At 39.1% G+C, this 12,066-nt stretch overlaps 1 protein-coding gene across 6 annotated transcripts in view; it reads left to right on the plus strand.

Annotated features, from left to right (window-relative positions):
• The first annotated feature begins 201 nt into the window (after positions 1-201).
• Positions 202-12,066, plus strand: part of Heph (hephaestin) — an 81,372-nt gene continuing 69,507 nt past the window's right edge. For 2 of the 6 annotated variants that reach the window (XM_038316135.2, XM_038316139.2), the window contains exons 1-4: positions 202-389; positions 2,859-2,982; positions 7,570-7,770; positions 9,733-9,977. In XM_038316135.2, coding sequence (XP_038172063.1) covers positions 7,604-7,770; positions 9,733-9,977 — 412 coding nt within the window. In that variant the 5' untranslated portion in view covers positions 202-389; positions 2,859-2,982; positions 7,570-7,603. Of the gene's footprint in view, positions 390-1,191; positions 1,399-2,858; positions 2,983-4,442; positions 4,642-7,566; positions 7,771-9,732; positions 9,978-12,066 lie in introns of those variants that run through there. The other 4 variants (XM_038316136.2, XM_038316137.2, XM_038316138.2 and 1 more) reach the window with 4 other exon arrangements.

Raw genomic sequence — 12,066 nt, forward strand, 5'->3', positions numbered from 1 at the left:
AATGGGTTTGGTCCCCACCTTCCCCCTCTAGCTTCAAAGTCCACAGTATGTCAGGCAGGTGCTGCTTTGAACCAATCCAGCTGCTGTTGACTGCTGCATGTCTCTGAGGTAGCTGAGTCTGGCGGCTCCTCCCTTCTCTTTGCTTGTACTTCCACTTCCCTTGGCTTACGCTGCAATTTGCAGGGCAGCTCCTCAGTGGCTGAGTATACTTAAAACCTCTAGTTGTTTATGACTCAGACTTTGCCCTACCAGCTCAGTGGGACTTTCAGTCTTATGAAAGTTCTTTTTCGTGGCCCCTACTCCAGGTGTTCCAGGTTCGGGGCAAGGAAGCATATACAGCCAACGTGAAGAAGACAGTCTGCTCTCCGTGGAGATCTCCTCGTCACAAAGTAAGGACACCAGATAGTCGACTGCCCTCTTACCAACACCCATCCTGGGGCTGGGGAGTCTGGTGGGTAGAAATAGCCCCTCCTAACATGACAAGGTATTCAGCTGTATCTTCATGACATTCTCTTCATTCATTCTTTCCTTATGTATGTTTCTTTCTCAACTGCTCTTAACACTGAGAATACACCGTCATAGATTCCTAGATTTGTAATTTTACAGAGATGAATGGGTTCATGTCTACTTTAAGGCCCTAATCACACAAATGGAAAGAGGCCCAGTGAAGTAAGGGCCTAGGCCAAATTCTCTCAACTAGTTCTTGCTTCCAAGCCAGAAAAGCCAGGACATAGGTTCTGTTGAGTCCAGTGACTTTTCACTGCCTTTTCTTTGCAGGAGCACAAATGGTGTTTGGCAAAAAACAAAACAAAACAAAACAAAACAAACAAACAAACAAAAAAAACAGACGACAGTTTAATTTTTAAGAGAGCATTGTGGCATTACTATTGTCACTATGATTATCAGCATTTCTATCAACGAGTTATACCCCCTGTCCTCCTGTTTCTTAACCCAGGCAGTTGGAATCTGCCTGCAGGCTTTGGCTGGCCACACTGAAGATGCGTTTTGAACCCAGTTCAGCAAAGCCTTCTAGCAAGCTACACCTCCTTGTAATTCCTCCGGAGATCCTCACCAGGATTTGGAAAACACCCGGATGTTGTCAAAGAACCACCCCGGGTTTTGTACCAAACCGGCGGGAACAGGACATTCCAGTAGTTTAGTTTGTGGAAAAGAGGGCACCCAGCACTGTCCCCTCCCCCCTTCACTCACCCCAGTCAGTAATCCTCGCCAGACAGGAGTCCTAGATTTAATTCATGGGAAGAGCTTTGTAGCCGTGTTTACTAAGTAAACAGGGCTGGCAGGCTCAGGCTGGGGTCTGCAGTTCTGCACTGATGGGCCGCTGACATGAATTTGGAAGGAAGGAGGGAAGAAAGGAAGGAAGGGTTTTCCCTAACAAAGGTAAGATTCTTTCTCTTTTGAAACAACCTCACTTGCCTTCCTTTGCAAAATGCTTATTCAGTTAGCTTTAGAAGAGTCCAGGGTCACTGGGAAAGAAAGTAGGTGGACCGATGAGTTGGAGGAAGTTTAGTTAGGTGCACAGGGAAGTAACAGGAGACAATAGATTGCCTTCCTTTTGTTCCTCTAGCCAAAATAGCCAGAATCTCACTGATTCCACTGTTTCTGGGACAATCTTGAAGTCGTTGAGAATAATTCATTTTGCTGTCTAAACAGCCTGTTCATCTTCTGTCTCTCAGGTTGGGAAGTTTTATTGAGAAAATGGACTGTAAATTCCATGAATTTAAGGTTACAACCCTTAAAAACAACTATGCTAACTTTCATATTTTTCAGACAAGATAGGCACAGATAGAGTCACACTATGAGTGTGATTTGAGTAATTGAGTCACACTAAGAAAGTGAATTATTTTAAGAATCATTTAAAAAGTACTTAATGCTCAATGAAAAAAATTATTAGGCATCGATCCGAATTCTGACCTTCCTGGGAACTGACTGCATGATTTTGAACCAACCATTTTACCACTGTGGTCTCAGTTTTCTAAGTATCTCAGAGCCACAGACATATAAAAATGGTTTCTAAAGACTTGGTAGATATGTAAGTATAGTTTATTCAGGTTTCTCAGTACTGAGTATCTGCTTTAGTATTTGCATATACCATACAAACAAAATATCTGTATCCTGTCTCGGATATTGATCATTTGTCTGAGTCTCAAACCAAACCTGTCCTGTGAAACAATTGAAATAATCAGAATCCCCAGGTTGAGGATGAGAAAGCAGAGGCTCACAGAAGTGAAAATAATTTGCTGAATTATAACTCATACAGGCAAGAGATGGAATTTGGTTGAGGGTCATTGATGCCACTTTTTTTTTCTATCAACAGAGTGATAAAACGTTAAGAAATCAGGGAGCCAAAAAAAGAATCTTGACAGGCGAATCTTAGGAAGGCTGCTCAGAGAGACTGGAGGCAGGGCTCACTGAAGATAGCTTCAAATTCCTATTCAGTTTAGTGACTTCTTAAAATTTAGGCTGAACCTTTTAAACCCAGCCTAGTTAACTAAGACAAGACTACAGGGAGAGAAAAAAAGCATTATCACAGTAAAGAAGCAACTTGCAAATTCTAGGGAAAACCTTGATGCAAATTGCCGTGGTTGCTAAGGTCTAGGCCAGGGGACCATGGTAACTGAGAGGAAGGAGAGGCTTCACTTTCTACTCTGGTTGAAGCGAGATTTCGGTGTACATCAATTAAATCATACTGAATTCCAAGTAGCCCAGAAAGTGCCCTTAGCTTTTTCCTCTGAATGGCTCTTAATTTCTTTCTTCTTAAAGAGACTTCCTCTTTGCTTTTACCCAGCACTCACGCTCACCTTATTCATCTCCTTTCTTGTTTTCCTTTTCCTACACAGGTTTGGCTTTTCTCTGCAGGCCCAGCAGCAAGAAATATGTCACAGACCTGATGAAAAGTTTCCACGGAGATTTCATGTCTTTCATCTCATTTGGTCTTCATAGGAAACCACTGAGAGGCCCAAGGTATAGATTTTCACTATTTAAGAAACTAGGATCTGAGGGTCAGGAAGGTGCATAGCTTTTCAGTGTCACATAATGAATAAACAGTGAATAGGGAAGTGATTCTCTCTCTCTCTCTCTCTCTCTCCTCTCTCCTCTCTCTCTTTTTATTGGTGCTTGGATACTTTCCACATTTATCATGAAATGTCCAAGTGGTTCTAAAGTAAGTTTATGGGTTCTTCCTTTCCTCTGCCCTTAAAGTGTATGATAAAAACCAAAGTAAACAACATAAAGGACAACAGCAATGCCAAACTCAGTCTCAAGGCAGAAAGATAGGAAGTCAGTAATTTAAAGGAAGAGAAACTAGTCCTTACAAGATGCTTGATAAGTTCCAGATTCTATATCCACTTATCTTATTTAAACACAAAACACATAGTACTCACAACTAAATTTATCTGATGCTAAATTCTGCTTCTATACACACACACACACACACACACACACACACACACACACACACATACACAGAGAGAGAGAGAGACAGAGACAGAGACAGAGAGACATACATACATACATACAGACAGGCAGACAGACAGACAGACACAGAGACCGAGAAACGGAGCTAGAGACAGCAGGTTAACTTAGAATTTACCATATAGCCCAGACTGGCTTTTGAACTCTTGATCTTCCTGCCTCACCCATCACCTCCACGAGTACTAGAATTATAGGTGTGTGTCACCATAACTGGCCCAAGGTCTAGTTCACATTAAATCAAGTTTCTTCTGAGAAGAGAATGTCAGCTTGGAATGAGTGCATTTTATACCACTGTAAGAATGCTTCTGTACATTGAATGTGTTACTGATGTGTACAATGTATATATGTCTGTCATTATCCAAAATATTATAAGGTTTGGGCTGGAAGTACTTTCCTTGCTTGTGAAATGACTTGGGTTTGATTCCCAGAACCCAAAAGAAAAATAAGGAGACAAACCAACAAAATCAAAACTGGAAAAGCTTTGTGATAGTGGTTGGTTATATGTTCAAATCTACTTCCTCAGTTTTAATGATAATAGCCACTATTTTTTCATAACTAGCTTCTGTACATCAACACTTATTTGCACTATGTACATGTATAGATTGTTATTATGTATTTAATCTTCATGACTCTGAGGCAACAAATAGTATTAAAGATGAAGACTCTGGTGGCCCCAGGCTTTGTTTAGGAGGTGTGACGCCAAAGCCTCTGCACTGCATAGAAAACATGGAAGGCAATCCATATCTTACAGGACTATGAGAAATAAGGTTTCAGATATGAAGAGCACATTGATACTGCTAGGTTCTATATTATCTAGACTGTGGGATCTTAGTCACCATTTTCAAACTTGACTGCTTATTAATTCTGCACTAAGCATCTCCAGACATTTCCAAGACTATCAGGTGAGACTGCAATCATGGATCTCTTACCTGGAACTGTTTTCTCTCTAGGTAAATAAGCTGAAGGCACAGCTGCCTTGATGTTAACCCTTGAGGAGGAAGTTTGAACCAGGTCCAGGTTACAATCAGGCACCCATTGAACAAAGGCTTCTCCTTCCAGTGTGAGGGTCCTAAGGGATGGCTAACTGTATGTCCATGCATGGTATTGTATGTAGGTACATGTGACGGTACCTGTGTTTCGTCAGGAAATGTGAGTATTGGCATCATGTGAGAGAAACGAGTCTTTGAGAACTTTTTAAATGCCACATTTTTCATAGTTATGCATATGTGTGTCCCATTAGATTATAACATTTCCGTAACTTCTACAATGTAAGTACTGTATAGTTTAGCTCTGTGTCTTTCCCTGTTTTATAGATGAGAAACTGGGGCTCATTAAAGTAAAGAAATTTGCCTGAAGTCACTGTTCAAGCTAGTGCTAGAAACTAGACTGGAGCAAACAGGTTGGAAGAGCCATGCCTATTCCTCTGTCTTTCACTTCAGTAGTAGCTGCTCTAGCCTGACTACTGGGCCTTCTGTACCTCATCTGACAGTAGACACACAGACACCTAGAGTACTTTCCATCCACTCTCAAGGAGTTTGTAGTCCAATGTGGTAAATAAAGGCAATTTTTTAGGAAACAGCAAGGATATATTAGCAAGCTAGCCAGGAGAGAGAAGGAAAAGCTTATAGTAGGAACTATCTCCTGTCTTCTAAACACTGATATTACTAAGCCTCTTTTAGGTAAAATTTCTGATTTATTCCTCCAAGGCTGATAATAAATTCACTTTACCTATGAGTAAGCAAGATCATAGCTGTTAAATAATTATCAGGTTATATTATCAATCTGTGGGGCAGGCAGGTTTCTGCGAGAAGTACCCCCCAAACAGGCCTGTCTTTACATGTAGTGCTTTCTGCCAAACATAATATGGAGATTGGTGATTAATACTTACACAGTTGCTATATACTGAAGAGCCTGAGAGTTTATTTTTTTAAAAAAATCTTTAAGTTTGATTTTAATCAGAGTAAGTATCTGGCCCTATTTAGGATAAACATCTGAGTCCTTTCTATCCATGTGTGAATCTAGCCACCTTTTTAAAAATTTTTGTGGTACTAAGGCTTGAGTTAATTAATTAGATAGTTCATTAATTTTACAGAGTTTCTTCTCTGTATGTAGCCCAGGCTGGGCTCGAACATGTAATCCTTCTGCCTCAATCTCCTGAGTGCTGAAATTAGTCATGCACTACCACACCCAATAGAGACTGAGTTTTAGTTTGGGGTAATAATTCCTATTACTTTTGCTTGAGATGAATATTTAATGAAACAGTTTGTTTAAGGCACTCAACATGGTGTTTTGTGTTTAGTCATATCTTGGTGAAACATAGTTATTATCATTATTATGATTATCTCTCTTTTTCTAAAGTAAACATAGCCACATGAAATTGCATATTGTAGAATGTGTGCAGTTTTTCTAGACATAGCTGTGGCTGTGAGTATATGCATACTTTCAGTGTGCATGCAAGCGAGTGTGCAAGTTTGTTTTGTGTCAGCGTCCTAGGTGGTGGAGTCATATTTCCTGGAATTAAATCCCAACTCCAACATTTGTTAACTAAGGCGGCCTTGGACACATTACTTTACGTCTCTGTTCTCCAATTCCTCCACTATACCATGGGGAATAATGACATCCACTTCATAGGGTGGTTGTCAGGCATAAAGTAGTTAATTTATGTTAGATGGTTAGAATGAGCACACAATTGACACAATAGACACTTGCGTATTATTGTTGTTATTCTGACGGTGATGCTGTCTCTATGTTGACAATATGACTGTATGTGGCTGTAAATATGTGCATCTGTGATTTTAAGTAAAACCATGTGTGCAAATGTTAATGTGTACTTATGTTTCTGGTTTTGATCTATATTTGGTATGACTTAGAGCCTCCCTCCCTGGTTCAAAAGAATTCTAACCTTCTTGTTTAAAACACTGAAATAAGAAACTGGAAGTCTGGGTATGGCAGTGACTCAGGATGGAACCTGTGAAATGAATTTATATACAGCATTGGGAACCAGCTGAGACTCTAAGATGTTCTAACTACTTCCCTCTGGTGTTTTCATTTAGTTTTGTTCTATCATTTTACCTTCTTAACACCCAAAATGAAACACATGAAAATGTCTATAAATCCTGTATTGCTCAGAATATTGTCGGAAACTGAACACATTTATATAAATTGAATATAGATAAAGAAACAGAACATGACTCTTCCCTTCATAGTCATTGATGTTTGCTTCAAGGGTGAACATTATCTTTCATTTATTTTTATAGTGTTAGAGATGGAACTCAGGGACCAATGGACAGTGTGCAAGTAGTAAACATCTGAGCTCTTTTCTCACCTCCATCCTTACATCTAGTAGCAAGGGTTTGTTTGCTGTAATTTTCCATTTACCTGGTAAAATCAAATAGCATGTATGCTTTTTTTTGATTTGTTTCTTTCTTTAGAGTTGCATTTGCCACATCTGCCCATAGTTCTGTGCATAGTCATAGCTTGTTCATTATTACTGCCATTCTGAGTTCCATTGTGTAAATAAAATGCAATTTACTCAGCCATTTTAATATTGATTGGCATTTTGGCAGTTCTCATTTTGGGTCTATGAATATTCCAGTAAATGTCTTTTGATGATTTCTCATGTGTTTCTAAATATAATTTATTGATTATGGGAAGTAGCAACTATGAGTCACATTTTGCTTAAGGGGAAACAGGCAAAGGAAGAATTACTGACTTGATTAAGGTACCAAGTCAGTCAGTATAGTCTAATCGTGATTCCGATGACTGTTTCCTGATTTAAGGGTCAGAGTACATTCTTGCGTCTATACTGCTGAAAGAACAGAATTGAGGTTTCTCTTCTGAAGGAAGCAATGCATGATTAGTAGTACAGGTGAATTTTTAACTTTGTTCTCTAACAACCTATGTATCGAGGCCACTGAATATTTGTTGGACTGAAAGGAATCTAGTGAGTTTAAAGAAAACACCTGGGTTAATTGGGTTTTGTTTTTTTCAGCCATTTCATCTGTTCCTTGCTCTACAGTTTCCCAGATACATGTAAAATTTCTTTGTCCTCTTTTATCTTTTTTTTCATACCAGCAGATTCCATTCCCGGTTTCTCCAAGTAGTGTGAGCCATGAATCCAGGCCATTTCCTCTGGACTTTACTGTTCATGAACTCCTTGTGGCTTCTACCAACTGATGGGGCTATTCGAGATTACTACCTGGCCATTGAAAATGTGACATGGGACTATGCTCCCAGAGGAAGAAATATCATCACAAATCAGCCTCTGAACAATGACATGTAGGTTTTATCTTGTGTCTTATTAGAAGCAGAGATAAAAGAGGATATTCTTGAGGTCAAGAGGTAGTCTTTTGAGGGTACTTTCTCAGGGTATGATAACAGCCAGCTTCCCATCTCTTTGGACCACACATGCAACAACAGCTTTCATGGAAAGGAAGTTGATTTAGGACCCAACATCCCATCCCAAGTTTGCTTTTCAGCAATGAAACACTATAGCATTTTTAGATTTCTGAAGATAAGTCCATATTCCTTTTCGTTTAAAATGGGATTCATAATTCTCATCCATTAACAGTTGTTTGGCTTATCGTTTTAAAATGAAATGTATGCAGTATTTCTGAGACACATGAAGTGGAACCATGCTCTTGTAGTCTGGTGGAGCTACCAGAATTCTAGATGCGTGAAAACATCTTATAAGCAAGGAGACGATAGTAACAGATAGTTCATAGACAAGAGCTTTAGGGGAGATGCCATACTAGACATCTACAAATACATCATTCAATTCCTGAAAACCCCCTAAGAAGTATGAATATTGTCAATATTGTGGTATGAGGATAGAACCCACGATCTTGTACATGATAAGTATGAACTCTACCACAGAGCAACATGTAACTATAGGCAATCTTGATTTTATAGATGAGAAAACAGGCTCATGGAAGTCAAGTGACTAATCCAAATCCCATAGCTCGTAGATGGAGGTGCTAGGAGTCTAATCTCTGTAAAGTAGATTCTGTTTTTACCACTGTACCCCTCACAGGATTAAACTTTCTTTTTCTCTTTTCTTTTCTCTTCTATTTTTCACTCCCTGCATCCTCTGATCCGCTCTCTTTCTCTCATCTCTGTTCCCTCCTCTCTCTCTCCTTTGTTTTCTGAGACAAGAACTTACTTGTACCATGCCACAGGCTGTTCTGGAGATCACTACATAACTCTTGCCATGTTTGAACTCACAACATTCATCCTGCCTCAAGCTCCCAAACAATGGGAAGGTTGATCTTCATACTGGTTGATGCTTCAGCAAAAGTTAAAGACAGCGAATGAACGTATGGAAGCATCTTTTACAGTAATGGTTCATCTTATCTCCCCGAAGCTCAGCAGTTTTCATCTTGCAGTACTCACAACTCGGCTTTTCTCTTTCTGGTTTTGTAGTGCAGGCATCAGTCCTAGGACTTCATATATTGTAGGCAAGTGTTTACAACTGAGATCTATGACCAGCATAAGCTGTTGTTTGACTCTAACCATTCATTCAACTTTGGCGTCATAACTCTTGTATTGAAATTGTTCTTAAAAGAGCAACCATTAGCCACTCATCTTAATAATTTGAAGTAATAGCATTGAGCTTCTGCAATTTTCCAGGTACTACCCTAAAGATTCCTAGAGTTTTCAATTACTTTTTTTCCCTCATAGTTCCAAGATTCAAATCCAAGGTGTTGTACATGCTAACTACACATTTTTAAGACCCCAGACATATAAATATAATTTTCTGTCACCATAACAACTTTGAAAGTCAGATCCTGCAATAATCTTCATTTGGAAGATGGTGAAATTATGTACATAGAAGCTAAGGTAGCCTGTTGAATGTTCCAGTAATATGGAAATGGAGCAGCTGATATTTTCTACAAAATATCCAAAGCCTATGGTCATAACCACTATGATGTTCTGCCCTCTCTATAGCTGCACGACGCTAAGGGTTGCGAGATTGAGGAGTTGTCATTTAAAAGGAGTCATTCTACAGTCGGTTGTCTCCTTGCCAATGTACTCTTGTTTGCACCATGTAAAAATGACTCTTTGTATGTTGAAATTTGGTCAGATTCCAGCATTTTCATATGACTCGACTTTCTACTTCATATCGCCTTTTCACAAGTACAATCCAATTCCTCTTTTCTTTTGTCAGCATTCTCTAGGAAAGAAGCTTCCAGTTGCTTGAAGATGGTAGAAAAGTTGTAATTCTGTCTTGCATTTTCTCAGAGTGGCTTCCAGCTTCCTAAAGTCTGGCAAAGACAGGATAGGGAGTAGTTACAAGAAGACTGTCTATAAGGAATACAGTGACGGCACATACACTGTTGAAGTAGCCAAGCCTGCCTGGTTGGGCTTCCTAGGACCACTGTTACAGGCTGAGGTGGGGGATGTCATGCGTATCCACCTGAAGAATTTTGCAAGTCGGCCTTATACTATTCACCCTCATGGAGTTTTCTATGAGAAGGACTCAGAAGGTAAAGCAGTCTACCTTTCCTCTCTTCCTTTTCTACAAAGTATCACTTTTTCTTTACTGCCACATGAGATAGAGGACTTTAGAACAAGAATTACCCTTCTCTCCATTTTCTTGGTCTTTTGAACAGAATGTTGGTCTGTGGCTGAGGATGGTTTAGAACTCACAATTCTCCTTCCTAAGGCTCCTGAGTGCTTCGATGCTATCATGCTCAGTCCAATATAGTTTTTTTCTTACTTACTGATTTGCCACAGCAAAACTTTACTTAGAGTGAACATGGCTGTCTACCCATACCTACACTGGGTAACCTGGGCAAGACATTGCACTTCTCTGGGCTTCAGATTCTACATGAGGAGCATGACGACACACTCCCTGTTTCATTGCAAGGAACTCTTGGAATTCTGTTTCTACTAACTATTTGAGTATCCTTTTGAGAGAAAAGTTCTGTGAAAGTAATGGAGTGCTATTCTGATTCCAAAATCTTCCAGAAGAGCTGTTATTTTTAAAGAGTATGTCCAGTTTATTCTTTAGCATCTTCTAACTTTCGAGGCACAATGGCCTAAAATAAGTATTGTAATTAATGAGGGAATTAAAGTGGGAAGTTGGTAGCTCTGGTTTGGGATGAGGATGCACAGAGAAGGAACTCCTTTATACTGTTTGTAGGAAGGTAAATTAATATACCTATCAGGTACCAATCTTCAACTCCTAAAATTAGAACTATATTAGTGCCCAGAAATCCCATTACTAGGTGTATATCCAAAAGGAAATGATAGAATCATGTTGAAGAGACATATATTCCCATGATTATTGTAGCACTATGCACAACAGCGAGATTATATACTTATCCCAAATGTCCATCTACAGATGAATGAACAAAGAAAATGGTATATAGAACTGAGGATATGAGGGATAGATTTGCAAGGCACTGGGTCCCATCCCCAGAGTTGCAAAAATAAATTCTGTATATGAATGTTATATATTATATATTATACTTGAATATGAAAATCACACATATACACACACATATACATATATATGTGTGTATGTATTTGAATGATATTCACCCTTAGAGAGAAATAAATACTTTGTTTTATTACACGATAGAGTAACCTGGAAGGGCACTACATTGAGTGAACTACATCAGCTACAGGAAGATAAATACTATAAGATTTGATTATTTTTTGGAATCTAAAGTAATGGTTATCATGGAAGTTGACATTAAAATAGCCATTACCAGAGGGTGGGGCGTAGAATGGATAAGAATGAGGAGAGATTACTCAAAGTTTAATGCCACAAATAAAAGGAATAAAATTGGGTGTTCTTAAGGTATATGTAACAAAATACACTTTGTAAATCATGAGGTAGTAAATAGTAGTATGGTTATACATACCTAGGATTTCAGCACTTAGGAGGCAGAGGCAGGAGGAAATTGCATTCCAAGGTACTTTGGGATGTCTGGCGAAACCCGGCATCAAACAACCAATGTTTGTTAGAAGAGATTTTTTTAATGTAAAGAAATAAAATTACTCACTGTTTTATTTTCTCTAAAATGAGAAAATAAGCCCACTGGTCATGGCTTTAAGTTAAAGTGTGACTGTGTGCTCTTTGTATTTCAAAGTGAGTGCATGAAATCAAGGACTTCCATTACCCTCAGGTGGCGTCTCCTTATATACCCCAGGCTAGTGTTTTAACTAGAGACCCTCCAACTCCTGAGTGTTACTAGAACTAACTGTACTGCCATGGGAGTTTGGAAAGAAGGTCTTCTTTTTTCTTTGATTTCACATCATTTAAGCTAAACATGACTTTTTTGACTATAGTTCTTCCCAAGTGATTTCTATTTATCTCACAACTCTTTTAATTAGTTTTACTTAATTTTAATATTTAAAAGTCAATTATCAAATTCACATCCCCTCCCCCAAACCCTCTTCTCCAGTATCTTCCCTATCCTTGCACCACTATTCCCTCTTCCCAACTTCATGCGCTCTTTTTGAGTCCTCCCTTAGTGTTGGCAGTATGCGCATGAGTAGCCTCTCAGGGACCACATCCAGCAGCAAATAAGGGAAAACTCCTTTATTCACTCTCTTCTCTGTGCT

Source organism: Arvicola amphibius, chromosome X, assembly GCF_903992535.2.
Source record: "Arvicola amphibius chromosome X, mArvAmp1.2, whole genome shotgun sequence".
Lineage (NCBI taxonomy): Eukaryota > Metazoa > Chordata > Mammalia > Rodentia > Cricetidae > Arvicola > Arvicola amphibius.